The sequence below is a fragment of the Myotis yumanensis genome, unplaced genomic scaffold, assembly GCF_028538775.1.
Source record: "Myotis yumanensis isolate MYYU_CA2020_CCGP unplaced genomic scaffold, mMyoYum1.0.hap1 SCAF_13, whole genome shotgun sequence".
In the NCBI taxonomy this organism is placed as follows: Eukaryota; Metazoa; Chordata; class Mammalia; order Chiroptera; family Vespertilionidae; genus Myotis; species Myotis yumanensis.
Genome location: NW_027223764.1, coordinates 45508522 through 45534601, shown reverse-complemented (window position 1 = coordinate 45534601; position 26080 = coordinate 45508522). Strand labels below are relative to the sequence as shown.

The 26080-nt window shown below is 53.2% G+C and overlaps 2 protein-coding genes across 2 annotated transcripts; both read left to right on the top strand.

Moving 5' to 3' along the window:
• Window positions 1-432: 432 nt before the first annotated feature.
• Window positions 433-4561, top strand: DUSP13A (dual specificity phosphatase 13A). Its single transcript, XM_070431961.1, has 4 exons — window positions 433-799; window positions 1594-1811; window positions 3472-3679; window positions 3988-4561. Exons 1-3 carry the CDS (start codon window positions 588-590, stop codon window positions 3669-3671), a joined length of 630 nt encoding a protein of 209 aa, XP_070288062.1. The 5' UTR covers window positions 433-587; the 3' UTR covers window positions 3672-3679; window positions 3988-4561.
• A 1376-nt stretch (window positions 4562-5937) lies between these two features.
• On the top strand, window positions 5938-14561 carry DUSP13B (dual specificity phosphatase 13B). Its single transcript, XM_070431960.1, has 5 exons — window positions 5938-6120; window positions 6993-7087; window positions 10668-10841; window positions 12525-12745; window positions 13438-14561. The coding sequence occupies exons 1-5, from the start codon at window positions 5938-5940 to the stop codon at window positions 13638-13640; spliced, it is 876 nt and encodes a 291-aa protein (XP_070288061.1). The 3' UTR covers window positions 13641-14561.
• Window positions 14562-26080: the final 11519 nt, after the last annotated feature.

Below are 26080 nucleotides of genomic sequence, written 5' to 3'. Positions count from 1 at the left end.
TGCCCTTGACCAGCATCGAACCTGGGACCCTTCAGTCCGCAGGCCAATGCTCTATCCACTGAGCCAAACCAGTTAGGGCTCTTTTTTTTTTTTTTTTTAAATTCTTACCGAGGATATTTTTTTCATTGATCTTTAGAGAGAGAGTGGAAGAGAGAAGGAAAGACAGAGAGAATCATCAATGTGAGAGAAACAGATCGATTGGTTGCCTCCTGCAGGAGCCCTGACCAGGGCCCAGTCTGGGGAGGAGCCTGCAACCAAGGTACATGTCCTTGTGCCCTTGACCAGAATCAAACCTGGGACCCTTCAGTTCACAGGCCAACACTCTATCCTCTGAGCCAAACCAGCTAAGGCAAATCTTCACAATTCTTTGAGGTAGGTGCCATTATCCTTACTTTGCGGATGAAGAAACGGAGGTGCAGAGATAAAGTGGTTTGCAGAGGTATGTCTGATTCCATGTGGTCAATGGAGTTGGGGGTTGGCGGGGGTGACTTGGAGAAGGAAATGTCCTGTTCCCTCTGGAGGCCCCGGTGACTTGCTGAGTCACTTCTTTCTGTCCCACCTGTCCCTGCCAATCTCCGGCCGGAGAAATGACCCTGGAGAGGCAGAGAGGAGTGACTGCAGAGACAGGGGAGCGGGTGGGCTGGCCCATGGCTGAGGCCCCGCTCCCAGAGCTGTGGGGAGATACCGGAGCCACGCCTAGCCCCAGCGTTGTGGAACTGGAAGAGCTCCTGCAGGCGGGGAAAATTTCTTCTTGCAACCGGGCAGATGAAGTTTGGCCCAACCTTTACATAGGAGATGCGTGAGTAGTAGCTGGTCTAAGGGCTGTAGGGGTGGGAACAAGAACAGACAGTTCCTGGGCTCTTTACCAGAGACAGGAGCGGGATGGGAACACGGAGACAGCTCTGCACTGAGCATTCTAGGCCCGGGCACTTTCTCCAGAAGTCCTGTGTGCTGGGGACAGTGCAGTGATCAGATGCGGCCACCAGGGGGAGTGGGGACTTTGCCTGCCGGAAAGAGGGGAGCTCCCAGAAATTCCTGGAGTCTGCTGACATATTCAGGAAAATGGGGGAGTTTTGGGGGCAGAGGCCTGGGGAATGGTGATGTGGGGTATGAAATGGATTGGACAGAGAGCTTCCCTTCCTGGTCCCAGCCTCTCTCCTGGGTCACAGTGGGCGAGGAAGCCTGACTAAAGGTGAATCAGGAAAGTTGTCACCTCTAAACATTTGCAGAGTAGAGGCAGGTATGAGGTAGTGGCCAGCAGAGGCAGGAAGCGCGTGGGAAGGCATGGGGCAGGAAGGAAGGGCGGGGCAGCTAGGTCCCAGGGGTGAGGCAATCCTCTCCTTTCTGTCCCAGCGCATGGCCTCAGGAAGCAAAGAGGGGCTACAGATAACTTCCTATCCCACCAGCTCTCCCACCAAAAGCTCTGAGGGTGGCCCTGGGAGCTGTGGATCCAGCTCTAGCTTGCTGGGTTCCTTCCACCTTCCTTTGGACCCTAATGGCTCCATCCCTCTGAAGTAGAGGGCCTGACATAGGGGGCTCCCTCCTGGACCCCATGGCTCAGCCAGCCTCCAGCCCCCTTCCTTCGCTCCCCAGGGCCACAGCCAATAACCGCTTCGAGCTCTGGAAGCTGGGCATCACCCACGTGCTGAACGCCGCCCATGGAGGCCTCTACTGTCAGGGCGGCCCTGACTTCTACGGCAGCAGCGTGAGCTATCTGGGGGTGCCAGCCCACGACCTCCCCGATTTCGACATCAGTGCCTACTTCTCCTCTGCAGCTGACTTCATTCACCGCGGCCTCAGCACACCTGGGGGTAGGACTTGGGGTCTGATCTCAGATCCGTCCTGTCCAGTCCTGGGGGGATGTCCAGTTTCCCTTCAAACATCAGTGCCCTCCCATCCCTCATTTTTATTTCAAACAATTTTTTTTTTCTAAACTGTAAGAGAAGGTTTATCTAGAAAGTCACAGAGGTAGAAATGAGCCATGGAAGAAATGGGCTCAGGAAACAAGCCACAGAGGCCAGAGAAGGGCCCTGGGAGCCCAGGGAAAGGAGGGAGTAAGGAAAAGGCACCCGGAGGAAAGGGAGGAGGAGGCGCTGTGCTCGCCACAGAGAGCCGCACTGGGTCCTGCCGGAGGCCTCAGGGGGGGACCTCAACCACCCTAGTTTTTAAAAAGCCATCAGCTTTTTTTAAAAAAATGTCTGCTCAGTGCTCCAGGGATTTATCCAGTGATTTATGCATAGCTTCACACATGGAGAAACTGAGGCCTAGAATGCCATGGTTAGCAGCAGCCCTGCAAGCCAGGCCTCCCAAACAGCAAAAGCAATTCTTTCTCTGTAGCACGCAGCCTTCAGAAATTGCTGTTCAGTACCTAGATGTCTGGTTTATGCCACAAAGTATTTTCAAATGGAAAAAAAAACAAAAAAAAAAAACTTCTAGCACCCAGGGGACAACAAGGGCCCCGGGGGAAGCTGGGCCCCTATGCTGTGTTTGTCCTGGGTGAGCGCTCTGGCCTTTGCCACTGGCACCTGGGCGAGCCAGCATCCCTCTCTGGACTTCAGTTTCTCAACCGCGAGATGGGAGAGACAAGACTATGCCTCACAGCACTTCTTAATATTCAGAACACTTTGACATTCATTTGTTCTCCATCCATCCACTTGCCAGCTACTTACTGTCTTCTCTGTGCCAGGCACTGAGCTAGATGCTGGGAATTCAGGCTTAGACAAGGCAGGGTGCCTGCCCTCGCGGACCTTGTCATTATGTTTGGAGGGGAGACAGTCACAGCGTAAAGTGCTCCGCACAGGAGTGGGGAAATGTGAAGAGCTGAGGGAGCGCAGGGCAGGGGTGCTCAGCGCAGAGGAGCAGGCAGGGTGACTCCCCCCTGCAGCAGTAGTCACTGGGCCACGTGCAAAAAGGATGAGCTGCTCCATGATTCAGGGGCCCCCATGAGTGGTCGGGAATGCCTATGCAAAGAAGCTGAACCCTGACAGATGAGTAGTAGATGTTAGTCAGTCCGAGAGCAGGGGGAAAGGGTTACAAGGAGTTGGAAAAGCATGTGCTAAGGCTGGAGGCCAGAGACCATGACAGCTTCGAGGAGCCGGAAGTTACGCGGCACAGCTAGAGCTGAAGGTTGGGGTGGGACAGCCTGAGATGAGGCTGCAGGATCATCTGGGGCCAGTTCATGGAGGGTCTTATGAGCTGTGACTTATAAGACTTTGGGCCCCAGCCCAAGGGGTCCACTTTGACCGTCGTCCCACCAAACGTAATGACAAGTTCCATGAGGCTAAGTAGGAGCTGGTCTACGCATCTGACAGATGGAGACACTGAGGTCCCTAAATGTTGAATGACTTGGCCAGGGCTTGTCACAGAGTACACCCAAGGCTGGGCGGGGAGAGGAACTTGGGCCCCCACCCCAGCCCCTGGGTGGGCCTGCTGGTGGGAAAGGGTCTTCTTTCACCAGGATGTCTCCCTCAGCCAAGGTCCTGGTGCACTGCGTGGTAGGCGTGAGCCGCTCCGCCACTCTGGTCCTGGCCTACCTCATGCTGCGCCAGCAGATGTCCCTGCGCCAGGCAGTGATCACCGTGAGGCAGCACCGATGGGTCTTCCCGAACCGAGGCTTCCTCCACCAGCTCTGCCAGCTGGACCAGAAGCTGCGGGGTGCAGGCCGGAGCTGAGGGGCCAGGTGAGGGCTGGGCAGGGGGAGGGAACAAGGGGGCAAGGCTGGGTGCAGTTAGAAGTGAGAGGCCCATTGAGAGCTGGGCAGGGAACAGGAAGGGGGAGGCCAATGAGGGCTGGAAGTGAAAGGTCAGGGGAGGGTGGGTGGGGGACATGGGAGGGGACAGTGAGAGTAGTTGTTAGGGCTGACTGGCTGGAACTGAGGATGGAAGGGGGCTTGGCCTGTTCTCCAACCTGCTGGGCTCCCCTCACCAACCCAAGGCCTTATCAGGGCCCAGCCAAGATAAGCCTCCAGGGTGGACCTCTCTCTCCCAGCCTACCCAGGTTCTTCAGACCCCAGAGAGGATGGAAAGACTAGGAAAGAAAGGGTTGGAAACCTTAAAATGGAAGAGGTGAGGTCTTCCTACCTGGTCTTGATGCTGACCTGCCTTGCCTCCTTGGCCAAAAGCCTGTGGGGGCTCTCTTACCCCCAGCCCCCCACCAGTCCTAGAACCATGGTCTGTCTGAATCTTCCCACAGCTTCAGCTCTGGGGGAAAGTGCGGCTGCAGCTATTGCTTAAATTTAGTGAATTCTCATATCAGCCCAGACTCACCGTCCCAACGTGGGGAAGGAGAACAGGTACTGCCGCCAGCCACGATCTCACACAGCCCTGCTGCTGTGAAGCTCTCCTGTCATCATGCCAATCCATCCTCTCCTTCGACCCAGCACCCCACGCCCTACCTGCCCCCCCACCCCCACCCAATCTGATCTCAGATCAATAGAAGGACTCTCCCTACCCTCCCTCCTCTCTGGTTCTGGGACTCCTGTAGGACATAAAGGTCTTACTGAAGTCTATTCAGACTCCTTCCTGCTTCCATGTACCTGCCTCCTGTTCTGTGTTCAGCGCATTTGGAGCAATAGCACAAGGGGAACAGATCCCTAACACCTCCCTCCGCAAGCCCCTCCCCTCCTGCTGGAGGCCCGCGTCCCCAGCTGCCTAGTGGACAGAGTCGGCTACCCCAGCAACACGCTGCCTCCATTTCTCTGGCATCAGCCCTGGGTTTTCCTCCAGCTCACTGGGAGGAGGCCAGGGTGTCTCTTCCTGGGTGCTACCAGGATTGTGAGGGAGCTGCAGAGTAAGCAGCTCTTCCCCACTGCCCTTCTCCCACCAGGCCCAGGCTGGGTCTGTCCCCAGCTGGTCCCAGCAGCCCGCCTTCCCCACATTGCATCTCCCGTGAGTGCCATCAGCTGGGGGGTTAGGCCTCCAGAGCTGCTGTCCACTCCCTGAGCCTGCCTCTAGCTCCTGCTAGCCAGCTCCTTCCCTCAGCTCTCCTCAACCTTGACTTTGGCTGTGCGGCACCACCCACTGGCTCACAGGAGCTGCCAGTGGGGGTGGGTGGCTGGCCTAGGCTCTCCTGATAGTTGGAAGAGCAACAGCTTTCTCCTCCTGCCAAGAGCACGGCCTGAATCCTTCCCCGGCCCCGACTCAGAAGAGCTGTCTTGGTCTTTGGATGCATAGCCAGCTCAACCAAGTGGCGGGGAGGGTGGCACATTAGCAATTTGACCCCTTCACACATGCTGTCAGGAGGGTGAGCATCTTGGGGATGGGGATTAGGGCAGGACGGAGGGCTAGGTTTGGAATTTGGGGGTGAGTGTATTGGGAGGAAATGAGGGTTGTAGCTGAAGTTGGGCCTACGCTGGGGGCTAAGCTGAGTGGGAAGCTGTTGTGGTGAGCTCTGCGGGCACAGGGAGCCAAGAGGAGGACCAGGATTCGTGCTCCCACCCTGCTCTTTCCTCTAAACAGGCTTCAGGAGCCTGGCAGAGCAGCAGGTCTCTGATCATGCCCAGTCACCCCACTTCCTAGGCCTGAGGCTCTCAAATACCCTGACCCAAACCCTCAGCATTTTCCCATCAGGCAGCTGGCTTGGGGGGAGTCACCTGAGCTACAGCATTGCACAGTTCCTGGGGGTGCATCCCCCAAATAGTCTGTGCAACTGGAGCCCCCGGGTGTTGTGGGTGTGCAGCCCGTGCAGCCGTACCCCACAGCCCTGGGGCTGGGCACGCTGCAAAATGAGGGGCTGTGAGCCCTGGGCCCCAAACCTGCCTCCTCATCTCTTCCAGCACCGGTGCCCTCTTGGCCTTACCCAGGGGGTTCAAAGCAGGAGCAGGTTTGGGTGGCAGCTCCTCTCCCGACCCAATGATGTGGCCCCAGCCAATCTGGCCTTGGCTTACCTGCCTGTAACATGGAGCTCATTCTCCCCCAGAGCTGGTCCTTGCTCCCTGCCATGGGGCTCTGCCACTTTGCCACCCTGGCACTGGCCCTGCTGGCGCTGCTGGCGGCTCTGGCCCAGGTGGACACCCGGAAGATGATCAGAGCCCAGTGCGGGGTCCGGCCTACAGCCTGCTACTCCTTCCGCTTCCTCAGGCTGCCTGCACTTTCTCTCAGCCACTGTCTTCAGCCCCCACAGGTGGGAATGGGCCCTGGGGGGTGAGGGAAGGATGGGAGGAGATCTGAGGAGATCCACCAGCTCTCCCTGGGCTCAGGGAGCCCCAGCAGGGGCTGGGCCTTATTCCCTGGAGCTCAGACTTCAGAGACCCTGCAGGTGTGGCTGGGGGTGCACAGGTGTGTGCGCATGGTACCTGAGAGTGAGTGGGAAGAGCACTGAGGTTTGGGTATATGAGGAGGGTCTCTGGAGAGCAGGGGGGGTTCTTAATAGGCCCGAATCCAAGGTCTCAAGCTGATCACAGTTACCCTTAGGAGGCGCCTTAAGGACCATTTCCCTGGCCACACGGAAGTGGGACCTGGGTCAGAATGCCTCTGGGGGAAGGAGGAACTTGGCAGAGGGCAGAGGGGCTTCTGGACAGAGCTTCTGACAGCCCGCCAGGGCATCAGAAGACCTGCTCTGAACCCCGCTGACCCCTTTGTCTGTCTGTCTTCCCGTACTTCCCTCAGCCCGCGTCTTCTAGATCTTAATGTAATCCTTAGCCCCCAACTAAAGGCCCTGGGCCTGGGTCCTGATGTTGGCGATCCCGCTGGTTTGTGTGTGATTGTGGCTGCTCTATTCCCCATCCTCCTCCATAGAGAATCCTTCCAGCTTCAACTTTCTGCCCGTGTTCCACACCCCCCTTGAAGCTTTGAAAATGGCTTATTTGATCTTCCTTCTCCCTGCCCACAACCAACATCCACATCCACTCGTGCCGCAGGCATCCCCCTGCCAGCTGCCTGGCTGGCGTGGCACTGACCATGCCGTGGGGCCAGTGGGGGAGCGGGGAGTGGCAGGAGAAGCCGGAGAGGGGAGCAGCACATCATGCTTTATAATTAAACTCAAATCAAAAATAGAAACAGCAGCAAGTGCGCAGAGACAAGCGGCTGGAAGTCAGCAGCACAACGTGCCTGTCAGACAAGACCAGAGCCCGGGCCAGATCGCCCTGCAGGTGGGTGAGTGCCCCTCCTTCAGGGGGTGCACAGAGCTTGCTGGGTAGTGAGGGCCGGGGCACCTGGGCCTGCGTGTATTGTGGCGGGGGTGAGGGGGACTGGGTTAGATTGGGGGATGGACGGGTCACATAAAGGCACAGACAAAGCATAGCAGAGTCAGAAAGACCTGCGCTTGAATCCTGGCTCCCATGCTGTTGGCTGTGTGACCTTGGGTAAATCGCTTAATCTCTCCGAGTCTCGGTTTCCTTCCCTGTAAAATGGGGGTCGTGATATTACCTGCCTCCTAGGGTACTGTGAGGGTTCAATGAGAACATGTGAACACTTAGCTCTGGCTGGTACCTAGTGCATCCTTAGTGAGAGGTGAATGTAACAGTAATCATCGCGACAGAGAAAGACATCAGGAAACACAGAGATAAAGACCACGCCTCACTGACCCGTGGGAAAGTCACCCTCTGCCCGGGATATGGCTCAGGCTTGAATAGGTAACGGTGATAATAGCGGTGATAACAACAGTAAGATGTCCCGTTTGTTGGGCATCTACCATGAGGCAGAGCCTGTGGGACGTGCCTTCCATTTATTACCCTGTGGGGTCCTCACAGCAGTCCCACTGAGGACACTGGCTCAGAGGCCTGCACACAGATGCCAGCACCAGGCCCAGGTCTGCCTTCCTCCAAGGCCTGCAGGCTGGGGACAAACCCACCGCCCGTGAACGCCTTAGGCTTCCTTCGCCAGCCTCCTCAGAGATCTCCCGCCCCACCTGTCCCCCCCCACCTGTCCTGAGGCCACAGTCTCACCTGGTCTGCCTGTGGGGGAAGGAGGGGCAGAGAGAGTGAGCAGCAGGGGAGAGCAGGGGGATAGCTCCTGGGGCTGTGCGAGGAGGTGGGTGGCAAACAGCTGCTGGGGCGGGGGGGCCTGGCCTGAGGCCACCAGCAGGCAGGGCTGCTGGGAGGCTCTTGGGGAAGGTGGGAGACAGAGGCCACGGGAAAGCAACATAGCGAGGAGGAGAGAGGCAAAGGCAGAAAACAGTGTGTGAACTTGTAATCAACAGTGACACAACAGCAGGCAGAGCTGGTGCCAACAGAGGCATCTGTTGGCTTAGGGGGAGATGCAGGAAGGAGGCCTGGAGTGCACGGGGAGAGCAGCCAAGCCGGCCCTGTCCCTGACGGAGCTGGGCTCTGCGTCACCCTCAGGTGGCCGAGGAGATTGGGAGGAAGTGTTAGGCAAGGTCCCTGGCAGTCCAGGTCCTTGGGTGGCAGAAACCGGGGGAGCTGCTGCAGCCACCAAGTCCCTGTCCATGGTTGTGCCTGGAGCGTGAAGAATGTGTCACTGGGCAAGGGGCTGCCCACAGTGAGCTGCCAGTGGGTTTGTCCCCAGCCTGGAGGAGGGCAGACGTGGGCAGTGTTCCTAGGCCTGGTGCTTGCATCTGTGTGCACATCTCTGAGCCAGTGTCCTCAGTGGGGCTGCTGCAAGCTAACACATGGGAGGCAGTTCCCACAGGGGCTGGGCCTGCCTCCGCTGGCAAAGTGAGATGGGTAGACAGGTGGGGGATCCATCCATGAGCATCAGGAGGGAGGCCCTAGCTGGGGTCTGACGAGGAGTACCCCTTAGTCCAAGGGAAAGGTGCCATTCTCGAGACCTGGGCCTAGGTCCCCTAGGAGGCCGAGGCGGGGCTGTGCCTGTGGAACCCAAGATCCTTGTTCCCTCTGCTGTCTCCTCCTCTGCCCAGGAGCCTCTGGAGAAGCAGGGTCCAGCTTTCTCAACCGAAGGAAGCCTGGCTGCCTACTCCCAGACACAGCTGGGCTGCGAGGCACACATTGGCCACTGGGGGGCAGCCTTACCCCACGCCAAGCTCAGAGGCCTGAGCCCGCGCCTGCCTGACTTCCCCTAGCCCCATCTGCCTTGCCTGGGGCTCAAGCACCAGCTGGCAGCTCCAGACCAGTGTGGCTTTTGGATGATTCTGGAGCCCGGGGGCTTACCCCATCCTAACACACTACCCCACTCTCTACCCTGTGGTTGCTGCACACCCAGCCACTCCTCTCATTCTCAGGTCAGACCCCTACAGACCCCGCAGTCAGGCAACACCAGGCTACTTAACATGGGAGGAGAAATGTGGACAAGACTGAAAGAGATGCCCAGCATGGAGAAGGCCTGGGGTTTGGAGGGACTGTGCTCCCTGCTACAGGGTCCTAGGTCTGCTCTCAGACCCCCCCACCCCCCCCCTCTACCCCCCACCCCCCCCACCCCGTGGGCTCCAAGAGGAGGGCCTGGAATTCTAGCCGCTTCACAACATTTGTGTTCTGGGCGGAACCTGCCCCAGCCCCATTCCGCTCATGTGCTTAGCTCTGTCCTTGCCCTCACTCCCCCATTCCCGGCCCTAGACCATGCCCTAGGTAGGTGGCAGGCCACTCAGCCTGCCCTGAGAGGTCACAGTGGGGGATGAAGGGGAAAGCCGGGTCTTCCCTTCCGCCCTGCCCACCGACTGCCCGCTGGGTGAGCTTGGCCAAGCCAGTGGCCTCCTGGGTGCCTATTTCTCTCTCTGGTCCTAGCACCGCCTGCCAAAGAGAAAAGATGTTTTTTCCAGTTTGTACCTTCCCTAGTTACTGGTTGAGAGGACCAGGGTCAGTTAGCCAAGAGAGGCACTCCTTCCCAGGACGACACCAGACCCATGTTCTGGTGCCACTGACCACTCAGCTCAGCAGGGGCCCGGACCCCCCCAGCCAGCCGATGCCTGAGACAACTCACCCCAACTGGGTGAGGCCTGACCCGCAGCGCTGGCCCGAGTCATCGGGGTAAGGAGGCAAGTCCCAGGACTTACAGGCACAGGCGTACCCGCAGCACCGGGCTCCCTGTAGAGTTGAATGGGCTGTTGACCACTCTCTGGAGTCCCCAAAGGCAGTAACTGGAAGACTTGGGGACTGAACTGCGGGGTCAGAGAACTGGATTGAAACCACAGCCTCGCTACACATCAGCCCTATGGCTGTGGGTGGCACTTACAATTTTTCTCTCTGACCTTCAGCTTTCTCCCAAGTAAAATAGGGACCTACCCCAGTGAGGTCCCAGGGCCCTGAGAGGCATTAGCTCATTCCGTATGGAAATGCAACAGATGTCCTTCATAGCCCAGGCCCCTCACTCCAGAGATGAACTCTGCTCTCCAAGCACCTGAACATGGAGATCAGCCCTGGAGGTAGCAGAGGAGGGGGCTGAGATGAGCTGCCCAGGCTGAGGGGGCCACAGCCATCCGAGGCCTCCATCCCTACAAAGTCCCAAGTGACCAGCGACTTAAGGGGTCGGATCTGCACGGGCTCATCACCACAAACAGGGAGCCCCAAGGACCCCTTGGCCAAAGTTTCTGGCCTCAAGGGCCTCTGGAGAGGGTGGGAGAGAGGGTAGCAAGAGGTTTGATTCCCTCGTTCCTGGGGAAATGGTCTCGGCCTCAGCCCAGCTGAGTTGGTTAGTAACCTCACGTGAACTAGCTGAAGCCCTTCCCGCACCATCCCAGTACCACCTGGGCCTCCGGGCCAGCCGGACCCACCTTCTGGGAGCTTGCCTCTAGCCACCGCGGTGTCCACCCTGTTCCAGGATGGATTCCCTGCAGAAGCAGGACCTCCGGAGACCCAAGATCCACGGGACAGTCTCTGTGTCGCCCTACCAGCCGCCCACGCTGTCCTCACTGCAGCGCTTGCTGTGGGTCCGTCGGGCCACCATGCTGAGCCACATCGACGAGGTCTGGCCCAACCTCTTCCTGGGAGATGCGTAAGTCCGACCCACGTGGGAGAGTGGGGAGAAGAAGGGGAGCCTCTCCCAGAGCCCTCCAGGGACCTCCCATCATCTCTTTCCACATGTTTCTTCCCTTTTATAGAAATTACTTTTTTAATTGTGGAAGTAGAACACTCATAAGAAAAGTGCATAGAGTGCATATGAACAGTTTCACCAGCCAGGTCAAGAAATAGGCATTAGTTGTGCCTCAGAAATACCTTCTGAACCCTTCTGTTTCCCTGTGGACAATCACTAAGTGTTGAAATAATTATTTCCTTGCTTTTATTTATACTTTTACCGTTCATATACCTAACTATATAATTAGTGTAGCCTATCTTTTAAAGTTAGATGAATAGAATCATATTGTGTGTGTTTTGTGCGTGACACAATTTGTGCAAAATTGTAAGATTCACCCATGTTATTATGTATAGTTCATTTTTTCATTGCTGTAAAAATATTTGATTGTACAAATACCACATAGTTTATCCATTTTATTGTATACAAACACTTGAGTTGTTCCCACTTGTTGGCTACTATGAATAGTGATCCTAGAAACATTCTGGTACATGTGTCCTGGTAACACACACGAGTTACATAAGGTACATAGGGAGAGTAGAACTCAGTCATTGTTTCTCATTTTTTTCCTTAAAATTTAAACATATGGACCAATATATGTGGATTTTAGAAAATTTCCTTAATATTTAGAGAATAGGATTCTTGTTAACAATATGGCAAATATGCTATCCTCCCTACAGATAACCAGTAGTAAAATCCTTGTTGACCTTTAAAAACTGCATATACACACACACACACACACACACATACATGCTTTTTCACATTTCTTTTTTATTTCTACAGCAAATGGTATCACTTTATAATCCTGTTTTGTAATCTGCTTTATACTGAAAGCTTTTTTAATGGAACCGTACTACATATTTTTAAAACCTTCTTAAACAACGTTCTGTTTTGTATTGTGCATTTTCCGTAGGTTCTCAATATAGCATGAGCACTTTTCTTTTTTTAATTACATTTATTGGGGTGGTGTTGGTGAATGAACACCCTTCCTGTTCACCCGTATCTACTCTATTTCAGTGGTTGCATAGTATGTCATTTACCTTACACACTCAGCCACCTATTAGAGGATATTTAGTGATTTCCCCCCAGATTCTTTCTTAAGTTCCTAGAAGGAGACTTTCTGGACAAAGTATGTGAACATTTTTTTTAAAAAAATATTTTTTATTGATTTCAAAGAAGAAGGGAGAGGGAGAGAGAGAGAGAGAGAGAGAGAAATATCAATGATGAGAGGGAATTATTGCCTGGCTGCCTCGTGCACACCCCACACTGGGGATCGAGCCTACAACCCAGACACGTGTCCTGACCAGGAATCAAACCGTGACCTTCTGGTTCATAGGTCAACGCCCAACCACTGAGCCACATCGGCTGGGCAAAGGCTCTTGATGCCTGTGGCCAAAATGCTCTCCAGAAAAGTTGGTCCGAGTGAAGGGAGTCTTGAACTCTAACTAGAGGAGGCCCTTCACCCGGGACCAGTTTGCTGTTCCCACCTCTTCCCCTGATGGCAGTGGCAGAGGAGGGAAGGGGACAGTCCAGCCAGAACTGACCCCCCAAGGGAGACCTGCCCCCACCTCCCAATTCCCAGCCTCCCCTGTGCCCTCCCTCCAGGTACGCAGCCCGGGACAAGAGCAAGCTGGCCCAGCTGGGCATCACCCATGTTGTGAATGTTGCCGCGGGCAAGTTTCAAGTGGACACAGGTGCCAAGTTCTATCACGGAATGCCCTTGGAGTACTATGGCATCGAGGCTGATGACAACCCCTTCTTTGACCTCAGTGTCCACTTCATGCCTGTTGCCCGATACATCCGAACCGCCCTCAGTGTTCCCCAAGGTGGGCTCCGGGGAAGGAGGAGGTGGGGGGAGGTGGGGTGGGTGAGAGCCGGGGCTGTCCATTTCCCAGCGGCACTGATAGGGAGTGTGTCCTGAGCCCCAAACCTCTCCAGCACCCTCCCACCCATGGTGCAAATAGCTACTACCATTTAGTGAGCGTGCCCTCAGAGACTCCCTGGCCACCAACAATCACAGACAGAACTAAGGTCGGTGTGGTCATCGGTATAACTATATCCCTCCGTGAGAGAGCAGGTGGGGTTAGCAGGCACGGGACCTAGCAAAGGCTCTTGAGCAGTCGCTTCTAAAGTGAAGCCTTGGCATAGGGCTGCAGGGACGGGGAGAGGGCAGAACTGGAGGAAAGAGAGACACAAACCCAGGGGACTCCCACAGTACCCTCCTCTCGCACTCCCCACCAACTCCCCAGGGTTTCAAGGAGGCCAGAGGAAGCACCTTGAGCCAGGAGAAGGGAATCCCAGCTGCTAACCTTAGCTCCTCCGCTAACTTACTGTGTGACCTTGAGCCGGTTCCTTTCCCTCTCTGGGCCTCATTTGCCCCACCTGACACCGGACACAGTGTCAGTACGCTAGGATACTGTGACAGGTGGGCTGAAGGAGGGCCAGAAGGACTTCTGAATCCCAAATGGGTGGGTAGTACGAGGGCAGGTAACTGACACTGGGTTGGGTCTCCCTGCAGGCCGCGTGCTGGTACACTGCGCCATGGGGGTGAGCCGCTCCGCCACTGTCGTCCTGGCCTTCCTCATGATCTACGAAAACATGACACTGGTGCAGGCCATCCAGACGGTGCAGACCCACCGTGATATCTGCCCCAACTCGGGCTTCCTCCGGCAGCTCCAGGTTCTGGACAACCAACTGGGGCGGGAGACGGGGCGACTCTGACCTGGTGGACAGCCAGGAGCCCTGACCCTCTGGTTAGCGTGGCCCCACCCACCAGGGGACAGCAGCCTCTGCTGTTTCCAGTGACCTTGAGATGAACATAGCAAGTGGGGCTTAGCGGAGGCAGAGGCAGGGAGAGCTGGTTGGTGCCCTTTTAGCAGGTGGATTTCCCTGACCCAATCCAGAGATTCTTTATGCAAAAGAGTTCAGTCTCTCTCTATAATAAAAGGTTCATCATAATAAAGAGACCTTCTGGTGGTTTGTGGGGCGGTGGCTCACTCCAGGGATGGCCACGCTATTCCAGAAGGCTTGCCGGCTCTGATTCAGTGGCAGGCTAGAGACGGGGTCTGAGGCCCTGTCAAGGCTTCATGAAGAAGGAGGGCAGGTGAGGATCGGTTAGTGATGCCGACCTCGGGTGCAAGAGGAAGGAGCGGAGCACAGGTGCTGAGAGTCAGCTGGCCTTTCTTCATCTTGTCCTCCTCCTAACATCACCAAGAGCGAGGTTGCCTGAGTAAAGACCAAAGTTCGAGGCATCACTGTCTTCACGATGAGGCCCTGGCCAGTGTGGCTCAGTTGGTTGGCGCATCGTCCTGTGCACTGGAAGGTCATGGGTTCGATCCCTAGTCAGGTGCATGGGTGGGGGCAGCTGAACAATGTGTCTCTCTTGCTTGATGTTTCTCTCTGTCTTCCTCCCTCTCTAAATATAAAAAATAAAAACAAACAAAATACCCCCTCCACAACTCACTGTGTGCAAATAGCAGCTCTTGAATCCTGTCAATCTTTTCATTTACACTCTACTTTCAAAATCACAACACCTGGAAAACTGAGGCGCTAAACAGGAGGACAGGGGTTGAGGAGGAGATACCCCAGAAATCCTAGGCAAAGGGTGGTTATATGATGGAGCAAGACATTTAGCTCTGAGTTTCTCTGTACTTGCGCCCTAATAAAACAATACTAAAGCCTGCAGTTTCCTCACCTGTAGGTGGTACAAGGTATTATGAGGATTATAATTGGGCTGCGTTTCCTTCTCCCTCTCTGGTTGCTCCTACTTAGCCCTTGCCTTCTCCAGCTGACTCATAAAGGCCACAGTTTCTTAGGGTTCTGTCCTCTGCCTTATCTCCTCCTCAGTGTCCTTGCCATCCTTGGGGGGGGGGGGAGGCGGGGCTCTTGCTCCCACAGCCTCGGTTCACATCTCTGGGCTGATGACTCCCAGATCCCTGTGGCCAGTCCAGTTCTCTCTTCTGAGCTCAGAGCCTCTGTATCCCATGGCCACCTCCATGTGGATACTGCCCTTGAACTTCAAACTCAGCTGAACTTTCCATCACCCCTCCACCCAGACCACTTCTCCTCTTGGTCTGACAGCTGTTGTTACCCAAGTCAGTGATGGGTGCCACCTGGAATCCTGCCTCTCATCCATCAGCCTATCGACTCCTCCTCCCAGTTACAACTTGGATCTGCTCACTTCACTTCATGTTTGCTGTGGCTACTCCAGTTCAAGCCAAGCTCACCTCTCACCTGGATTCTTACAACAGCCTCTGCCTCCAGCCTGGTCCCCCCAGTCTCCATGTGGCATGCCAACATCTGACCAACATAAAAATCTGACCACATCACTCCTCTGCTTACAGCCCCCGAAGTACAAAGACCTTGACGAAGTATAAAGATGCTTCGTTATCTGGGAAGTTCTCAGACCTCCAGCCATATCTCCTTCAATTCTGTTCTCATACATACCATGTAATTAAGAAACAGTAAACCTACTTGCAGTTCCCAGAATGCACCACACTCTTGGACCTCTGCTAACTTGCACCCGCTCCCAGTTGCATCCCTGAAGGCACCACTCTCCCCACGCTCCACTGCGGTCTCCTCGAGGCTTCAGCTTAGACATCTCTCCTGGGGAGCTCTCCTAGACCCCCCGCCCTGAGAGAAGTGCTGCTCGCGGGCTACCACAATGTCCTTCCACCTCTGATATCTCCTGTCGCTCTGGATTATAATCGCCTGTGCCCTATCCTCCTCTTCCAACTGCGGTCTCTGACCAGGCTTTCCCTGGGCTGGGTGCCCCTCCCCAGGGCTCCCCCTCTCTGGCTATAGCCCTGCCGTAGGTACAGCTGTGTTTCCGTGGACCAGCAGCCACAGGATGGCGCCACTGCCACTCAGCATTCTCTGAAGAGCCACCAGGAGGAGCGGATCCCAGCTGCTCTGGACTGGGCCTTCCTCCAGAGGGAACCTGCTCTCCTCCCAGCTCCACCTGCTGCATCTCATCATTTGGCTACCCTGACACTCTCTTCCCAGTTCACCTTGTCCCCTTGGGCCACCTCTGATTCCCTCTCCCTCCTCCTCACCAAGGCTCTCTGGAGGCTTAAGGGGCTTTCCCCCCTTTTCTGCCATCTGGTCTCTTTCCAGAAGGCAAGTGCTTTTTCTTTGTACAAATCAAAAAAGGTGGCCCCTCTGCGCAAACCAGGCTGAAGCACTCCTGGGCTTGGTCAAGGAAAAGGTCTCTCTTCCAAGCAGACAGAGCTGCAAGTCAGGGTGCTCAACTGAGGGCCTGAGCACAGGCTGTGTTTCAGCCCCCATTCACTCCTGCAATTTATAAACTGTACAAACACAGGCTGCCTGATCTGGGATGTAAGGATGAATACCGCCATTTTACAGATGAACAAACGGAGGCTCAGAGAAGATGAAATGGGACTGAAATACAGCGTCCTGGATCTAGGCTCTCTGGGCTCTGGCCTCAAAGGGCAGGTACTGCCCAGTCAGCTCCTCTGCTCTCCTCCCTGCCGCATTTGGTTGGCCCTGGTCCCAGCTGGCTGTTGGGTGCTCTCTGGGCCTTTTCCAAAGCTGGAAGATGGCAGAAGGGCTGTTGCTGCTGTGCCCAACCAGGCAGAGTCCCTCTCCAGCCGAGGGACTAAAAATAACTCTCAGTTCATCCTCAGGTTGTTGAGGCCATAATTATCCAGAGCAGACAAAGCTAGTCCCCACTTGGCAGCCCAATCTGCCCACCCCAATTCTCTTGGATCCCCCTTGTGCCTGACACCTCAGCCCTTGTTGCTATTTCTTGCTCATGCACTGTCAGCGGGAACCAAAATAGTGGCTCTAAATTAACATCTGGGTCTCTGAGTGTGAGCCACCTGCCTCTGCCGGCTGGGGTAGGATGCCCAGAGGCTGATGCAGAGCCACACCCTGGGGCTTGAGTTTCTGTAGGTCACCTTCTTGGGGCTCTGAGGGTTAGACTTAGTCTAGGGCTCCAGGGGAAAGAAGGAGGGAAGCCCTGAGAGAGCAGGTGGTGAGAGAGCCAAACGTTTTTCAGAACATCCCAGGAAACAGAGGTTGAACTCCTGATGGGTCCCTCCACCAGGAAGCCTACCTGCCTGCTACATTTGCCCCAGAAAGTCTGTGCTGATGCATCGACTTCCCCTCTTTTCTAGAGCAGCCTCATGAAAGGCATGGGGTATTGTCAGGAGCAGGACTTTGGACAAATTACCTTGATTCAAATCCAACCTCTGCCCTCTACCAGGTGTGTGACCTCAGTTAATCTCTCCACACCTCTGTTTCCCCATTTGCAAAATGAGAGTAGTAATAACCAACCTATAGGATTGTTGTAAGAATTAAGTGGGGAAGATAGAAAGTTCTTTGTACAACATGTGGCAAGCTTTCAAAAATGAGATCTGTGATTATTGTCATAGTACATAGTACAGGGGCCTCCTGGCATTGTCTGCTGCTCAGAACACCAGTCTTGGACTAATCGTTGGTAGTTGAATGAATGAATGATAAAAAATTAGCTGACCTAAATGCAACATGGTATTCTGGTTTGGATTCTGGGACAGAAAAAGGACATAAGTAGAAAAACTGGTGCAATCTGAAATAAATCTGTGGTTAGCTAATAGCGTTACACCAATTTTTATTTCTTTGATAACTACACCATGGTTAAGTAAGAAGTTAACATTAGAGAAAGCTGGGTGATGGGTATACAAGAAATGTCTCCACTGACTTTAAAACTCTCTGTAACTAAACATATTTCAAAATAAAACTTCAAAGGAATTACTGACCATTTCTGACTGCTTTGCATATGCCAGGCACTATGCTAAGTGCTTTAGATGCATCATGTCCTTTTTTTCTTTTCTTTTCAGTTTCATCCATAATGCTTTATTTCTTTAGGAAAAAAAACACAAATCAAATATAGCAAAATGTTAAGATTTGATCACATTGAGTTGTGGGAATATGTGTTTATCTTTTTTGTGTGTGGGAATATGCATTTTATCTTTTTAAAAATTATTTTCTAATTTAAAAAATAAAAACAAATTGACTAATTTTTAAAATTAGAAACATCTTGCCTGGCCGGTGTGGCTCTGTGGTGCAGAGAGAGGTTAGAGCAGATAGCAGCTAACTTCAACTGAGAGTTTAGTATGTACCTGTGCACATCAGGGTAGCTAATGGCTCTGATAAACAAAACTTTATTTCTCCCTTACAACACAGGTTGATGGGATGTGGGGGGGATATAAGAGGCCAGATAGATCACTTCTCTTGCAGTTCCATGGCCTAAACTCAGTCCATGGTCACACCTAGCCACAGGGGAGGCTGGGAAATGTAGCCTAGCAGGGTGCCCAGGAAGAAGAGGAAACTGCAAATATTGGTGAGCATAAGCAGGCTTTCCCACAGCAGGTGTTGACATGAGACATAAACAATCATTTCATTCTCATAAGCCATAAGAGGTCATACTATTATTAATATCCCCATCCTACAGATATGAATCAAAACCAAGGCTCACAGAGTTTATTTTTTTAATATATTTGTATTGATTTCAGAGAGGAAGGGAGAGGGGGAGAGAGAGAGAGAGAATCATTGATCAGCTGCCTCCTGCACCCCCCACACTGGGGATCGAGCCCCCAATCCGGGTATGGGCCCTGACCGGGAATTGAACTGTGACATAGGTCGATGCTCAGCACTGGCCAGGCAAGCCTGTGAGCTTAAACACTTCCTGAGCCTTCATTCTGGCTTGACCTTGTTGACTTGCTTACCAGGAGGTTTTGGACAAACGTGGCAGTCAGGAACTTCTGAAGCTTTGTCATAAGATGCCCTGCAGCTTCTGCCTGGGTTTCCTGGGACACTCTCTCTGGAGCCCCGGGCCACTACGCAGGAAGTCTGACTACCCCCGAGCGGCCATGCTAGCGAGGCCTTGGGGAGGCGAGCTGGCTGGCAGTCCCAGCTGAGTCCAGCCTTCCAGCCTCCCTGCCAAGGCACAGACATTGGAGTGACCCCTTTTTTGGATCCTCCAGACTAGCACATCTGCCGGCTGAATCCCGCTGATTGACCGCCGTCAACGCCGCATGGAACAGAAGAACCATCCATGGAGCCTGCCTGCATTAGGCCCCACAAAGTCATGGGATATAAGAAAACACTCCTGTTTTTAAGTCACTAAACTCTGGGGTGGTTTGTTACATATCAATAGGTAACCAGCACAGCAGCAGAGCAGTTCTGATGAAAAGCCCTGGCTTTAACCATAAGTGAGCCGTGGGAGGGATGGGTGAACGAGAAAAGAACAGAGCGGCTGCATCCCTCCACCCCGGGCTGAATGCATGGCGACAAGGTTCCACATCTACAGAGGAATAAAGATGACAGAGGAGCCATGGCCTGTATGGTGATCGAAAGATGGTTAGGGTCCTAAGGGAAATATTGGAGGCAACGGTCTTGAGGTGGGCAGGTTAGAGAAGCTACCGGAAAGGGAACATCCAACTCCTCACTTCCCTCCCAAGCTCTGTCTCAAGCTGCAGCCCCCCTACCTTCCAGGTCAATGGACTTCCGGCCACCAGGAGCCCCCTGTAGGTCTGCTGGCCTTGAGGTCCCAGCCTGGTCTTGACAGCTGCCTCCTCCACTTCCTCCCACATCGGGAGTGGGGAGAGCAGCTGCAGTATGGACTCTGTAGGCACTGGGGTCTTGGGGAACCCTGGTTTGAGGGAAACTCAAAGGGAAATATCCCACCCACCTCTACCTACCCAGGCACTGCCCTCCCTGCCTGCAGGGGGAGCCAGCTACCATTATTCTTTGCTCTTCCCAGTTTATTCCGCCAGATGTATGCATTAATCTTTTCATCCAAGCTTCCTGAGCCATTTGATGTCTGATCAGTCTGGTCCTCTCTCCTTGGGAGCTGCTAGAATTTCCCTTCCTCTGAGAATTCCTGCACCCCAGCTGCTACTTCAGAACTCCATCAGCCCACCTGAGCCCGCCCTCCCTGTTTGCAGCCCTGTACAGGCATCCTGGCTTGGCCTCCTGCAACCTCTGGGCCTACAAAGGGGCTATTGGCATCGACAAGTGGGACCCGGTCAGACTAGCTTTCCAGCCTCCCAGGGCTCCCACTTGGTGCTGTTGACCGCCAGGGCCATCCTGACTTTTGAAGCGGGCAGGGGAGGAGGGTTGCTGATTAAACTGACACGAGAAAATACACACGCAAGTGCAAAAACTGAGGACCAGTTCATTTCCCCAGGATTATGTGTGTGCTTTACAAGGGGCGCTGGGGAAGGCGCTGCTGCACTTGAGTGATGAACTTACAGGCAAGGCCTACTGAGGGGGAACTTGGGGGTGGGGTGAGGGGACCCTCTGGTTCCTCTGAGACCATATCTCACACATGTGATATTCACTCTGTAGCATCCGTGCAAGGTCCCCACCATGCCAGCACTCCTTTCTTAGGAATTCTTGGTGGCACGCACTCTCTACCATATTCTCTGCTGCCCTGCCCAGAGATGGTTGCAACAGGATGGGCACCTGGGTAGACTTCTACTCGCTCCCAATATCCATCCTCCCCTGTTGCTTTGGTAAAGAACCTTTGGCAATGCCCCTAGCTAAGGTAGAACCTCTCCCAACCGCCCTTGCAGGGAAATGTGGCCAAGTGACTATGTTCTATGAGATGCAATTATGTGGAACCTCCGATAAGTCTTTTAACTATATTTTTGTTGATTTCAGAGAGGAAGGGAGGAGAGATAGAAGCATCAATGATAAGAGAGAATCATTGATTGGCTGCCTCCTGCACACCCCACACCGAGAATGGAGCCTACAACCTGGGTATGTGCCCTGACTGGGAATGGAACCGTGACCTCCTGGTTCATAGGTCTATCAGCTGGGCCTCTGATAAGGCTTTTAGAGGGGAAGGGATGTGTCCTTTGATCCCCCTCCATGGTGCGCCCTGGAGTGTGAATGACATTGGCTGAGCTCCCTGCGGGGGCGGGACTGCCTCTGCCTCCACTTTCTTTACAATGAGAGAGAAAGAAATGTCTTCCTTGTTCAAGTCACTATTTTTCAAGTATCTGTTACCTGCAGCCAAATGTGGTCTTAGCTGTTACATTTCCTGCCCCGCAGGTGGCCAGAGGCTGGTGGGCCGTCCCAATGTGAAAGGCTGCCCTTCATTGTGCTATTTTCTGGACAAGATTGCGGACCCAATGAGGTTCTCTGCCTTAGAGAGTTTGAGCGGGAAACAGAGTTGGAGGTAGCAGGATGGATGGGGAGGTGCCCAGAGAGAAGGCAGGAAGCAGGAGCTACAGGCAGAGAAATCTCCCGGTGGAGAAGCACAGGGAGGCAGCGAGCTGGGACGGGAATAGAGAAGAGCCAAGTCCCCGCAGAGCAGAGCCCTGGCCTGAGGAGCAGCCTGCACCTGGGGAGACCCACCTTAGCCTGTTCACTGGCGTCACAGTACATCCTGGGAGACAGTCCCACCCCCCAGGGGGTTCCTTGCTTTCAAGTGTGTTCTTACAAGGAATCTCTGAGGTCACTTGATTGTGAGTTATCTTTTGGCACCTGGAAACCCTCATTTTTCATTTCATGAACTTCAACCAGACCACAGGCATCGCCTGACAAGAATGAGACCCTTGGCAGGACAATGGGCCATGGATTCAGTCTGCCTCAGGGATGGCCACCACACAGAAGGGCTGGCCTGGCCTGCCTTGCTCTCAGTCCAGCCTGTCCCTCCCGAGAAGTAGCAATCTGGCTCTAGCTGAGGAGACCATAACATACGCACTGTCCCCACCACCATGCTGAGCTGCCAGGGTGGGCATGGCGAGGCAGGAAGAACAAGAGCCTTGGACACACAGGGACTCCGGGTTCCATTCGGACTCCCTCCTTTCAGCTGTGTGGGCCTGAGCAGATGGTCAGCTCCTCTGACCCTCACGTTTCTCAAGTGTAAACATGGGAAGGGTCACAGCATTGCCTGTGACTGTTGTGGGAATGGAAATAGAGAAACAGCCTAGTGCCTGGCACATAGTAGGTGCTCAACAAAAGCTCGGGTTTTTTTTTTTCTTTTCTACGGAGACAACCAGGGGCTTGGGAAGGAAGATCTGAGGGGGCGGGGGGGGGGGGGTGTGGGGGGGTGGAACGACTGGCCACACAGACCCCAGGAGAGGCTTGGTCTTTTCCTACAGCTTTTCAGAACAGCAACAGGGCACAAGAGGGCATTCACAAGCAGCCTGTTGCTAAAAGGCCATCATCTGGATCTACTTTCCCATCTTTTTAAATGGATGTGTACGATTTATAAACTTTTGCCAAGCAGTTTTACATACATAAGAGGCTCTGCATTCTATTACAGGTTTTTAAAATATGGCTGTAAACTCACATTAGGATATTAGGCTGTAATGACAAACGCAGCCCTCTTACATAAAACCCGGACTCTCCACACACACTGGAATATTTGTTTAATGAAAAGAGGTTTTACAAGCTCTCCAGACTCCCGGCTCATCTTTATTCTGGTCCTTAATTTCGGGACGAAGAGAGAAAAGTTAAATGTCTCTCTCTCACACACAATAACCTCTTCATTTTTTTTCAATGAAAACTCTGGTGTGGTCTGGCCAAAGTCTATGAACACACACACACACACACACACACAACACACACACACGCCTGAAGCAGGCTTATGAGAGAAATCTGGAATGTCTTGGAGTTTTTTTTTTTTTTCCTTTTCAATTACAGCTCAATAAAAATGTCCTCATAAAAGTTCTAGGTAAGCAATCGCTTTGCCAGCAAATGGGGCGGCCCACATCCCAAGGAGGCCTGCCTGGTGTGATTGGGGGAAGAAGGGCAGGGAGCCAAAGTGGGTTCCTTCACCACCACCCCTGCCCCTGACACAACCCACGTGATGGGTTCCTCTGAGGGACTGGTGGTGGGGACAGCCTCCTTCTTCCCGAAGGCCCTCTAGGTCTGCCCAGCCAAGGGGCCGGCGGGGGCTGAGCCTTGTCGAGGCATAATATTTTGAAAATACGAAATGGCTGTGTTTTTCATTCCTTTTCCTCATAACCAAGTTCCTTAGAAGAAGGGCTGCCAGATAAAATATAGGACAGTGAATTTCAGCTAAGAAACAAATAATTTTGTAGATAAATACGTACCAAACATTTCAGAGAACATACTTACGCTAAAAATGTATGTGTAAACCAGTCAATCCTACCTGCAAGTCATTCTGCCATCATGGCCACAGAAACGGGAAAAGAAGGCCAAATCCAGCAGGAGGAGGCCCAGAGGGCGTCCTGGTAACAAAGGAAAAGGAAGTGGATGGTGGAAGGAGAAGAGCGGATAGAGGGGGGCCGTGGCGGCTAGCAATGAGGTCTAGGGCGGTGACCTCTGTTCTCTAAGATAATGTGGGATAAACCAAAAAGTGCACACATGTGTGTGCATATGCGTGTGCATGTGTGTGTGCGTGTGTATGTGCGTGTGTGTGTGGGGGGGTGCTTTTTACCCATTTGGGCTCTGGAAGGAGGTCATTTTATCCAACATGAGCAGCAGCCAGACTTAATGGGCCCCACAGCGTCAAGGCCCCTCCCCAAGTTGGCTCTTGCAATAAACCCTGATGTACATCATAATCCATCTTGGGCAAGAGAAGAGGATTCTGAGAGCTTGAGCTTTTAACTGGGAAGAGACTAGGATATTCTTATTCAGCAAATGTGTGTGTCCTCAATTCCCAGCAGAGTGGGGAAGGTTAGAAAAGCTAAAGAAAAAGAAAGACATTTTTTTGTACCTCCCAGTGACAAGAATTGTAGCAACAAGAGGGCAGTGACATAGTAATGTTGTTACTTTCCCTCCATTTCCACAATCCTGCCCAGCACGTAGTAGGTGCTGCGCAGGGGCGGGCAGCGTGAGTGAATTTTCCATCCATTCCAAGTCAGATCGACTGCAACAGTAAGGGCCTCTTTGGGTCCTTACCCCCTCCCTGAGACTAACCTCATGGACAGTCTGAGGCCATGTGCACAGGCACCAAAGTGGTGAGTTGCTTAATAACATGTGAGTTGCTTTCCTAACTCAGCCCATCAGTATCTCATGTGGGGAAAAGTTACGTCATCAGGGTCAGAAAGCCTTTGTTAAAACAATAATACTAGTAGTTAGCTGCTAGGGCCTGTGTTAAGCACTTTATGTTATTTCATTTATTCCTGAACGTATAAACCCCTCAAAGTCAAATTCATCACCTACCATCCAAATATATCCAAAATCTGGCCCACTTCTCACACCTGCTGCCACCGTCCTCAGCCAAGCCACCAGCATTTCTTGCCTAGACAACTAGAACAGCCTCCTTTGCGAGTCCCCCAGAGCATACATGCACGGTTCCGTTTACTCCTCACAAAAACTCTACAGGTAGATGCTGGTTTTACTCCCAAGGCACAGAGGAGAGGACAGGCTCAGGGAAGTTAAGAGACCTGTACCAACTCAGAGCTAGGTGGCAGGGTCAGGATTTGAACCCAAGTCCTTATATTTCAAAAGCACCCTCCCTTCACTCCTCTGCTCTCCTGCCTCCCACACACACAACTAATCACCCTGTCAAGCCTCATCAATGTCACTTTGATGCACTAGGAGGCCGTGAAGAGGAAATAGCTATCTATCTGTAAAATAAACAGTCCTGGCAGGAAGACCGAGGTGCTAATAGAGACACAATTGATCCACTTGCTGAGATCACTGACAGGCTGGAGCGGGGCTCAGACAGCATTCAGCCTCCTGGGAAAGGGGGATTTGGAGGGGACCCCTGCCTACAGCCCAGGCCTGGGTCCTGCAGGCCTCTGAGCAGCCAGCAGGAGGCTGGCAGCAGGCATTCCGGGTGTTTTGACAGACAGGGAGATACACAGACGTATCGATTTCAGAGAAACATCCTCCGACCATCGGGCCTTCTCTTCCAACACAATGTCCTCAGTCGCTGGGCTATCACTCGAGAGTGACAGCTCCACCACAGACTAGCCTGGCCAGCTGCCAGCACACTCCCAGGCGGGCCGCGGAAACCGCCAGGGTACCCATGCCCAGGATTTAAGACAGAGGGAGAGAGAAGGTTTGTGGTCATGCAGTGGGCAGGAGAGAGGTCAGGCCTGGGCAGTGGAACAAATGGAACCCCCATCCCAATTCCCATCACCACACTGACTTGTCTCATTGTCAGGGATCCAGACCTGAGCTGTCTGACTTGGGCACTCAGCAAGACCAGGTTTTCCTACCGTCTGAGCGATGGCTGGATCAATTGCATAAGCTGTCTTGTCTCTCCCCTAAGCACTTCCACAGTTCAGATCCTCCCTGTGCTCCAAGGTTAGCAGCAACACAGCCCACCAACGCTCACGAATTCAGACGCCGTTACCTTTTGTTTGAGGACACAGAACAAGACAAGGAGAAACACATTCTCTGTGGCCTAAAGGGCGTTAGTCACCAAGGGCGATAGTTATGGGTCACACTCTGCCTGTGCCGAAAGCCAGGTCCCGAGGGGACGAGGCGCCCAGGCATCCCTATTAATTTAAAAATAATAATTTTTAAATTTACACACAGCAAAATTCACTGCTCTTGGTTTTACTGACAAATGTGTGTAACTGTGCGACCACCACCATGACCAACATTCAGAACAATTCCACCAGCTCCCAAAATTCTTACCAGGGTTTGGGATTGTTGGGCTTTTGTTTGTTTTTAGCCACCCTAAGAGGGGTGCAGCAGTCTCTCAAGATTTGCGTGTATGTTTGTGACCTCCACAAAAGAAGCTCAGGGCAGGGGCTCCTGTTTCTAGGGCCTATGGGTGATATTGTCTAGGGCCGTGGTCGGCAAACTGCGGCTCGTGAGCCACATGTGGCTCTTTGGCCCTTTGAGTGTGGCTCTTCCTAAGCCTTAGGAGTACCCTAATTAAGTTAATAACAATGTACCTACCTATATAGTTTAAGTTTAAAAAATTTGGCTCTCAAAAGAAATTTCAATCGTCGTACTGTTGATATTTGGCTCTGTTGACTAATGAGTTTGCCAACCACTGGAGGGGAGTCAATAAATTGCCCTCTTGGATTTGTGACTTATCCAAGAAAATGTCCTCAAAGGCATTTAAAAAATAGTTTTAGTTTTTCAATTACACTTGATATACAATATTATTTTAGTTTTAGGTGTACAACATAGTGATTAGACATTTATATACCTTATGAAGTGATCACCTGGACAAATCTAGTACCCATCTGACACGATACGTAGTTATTACAGTA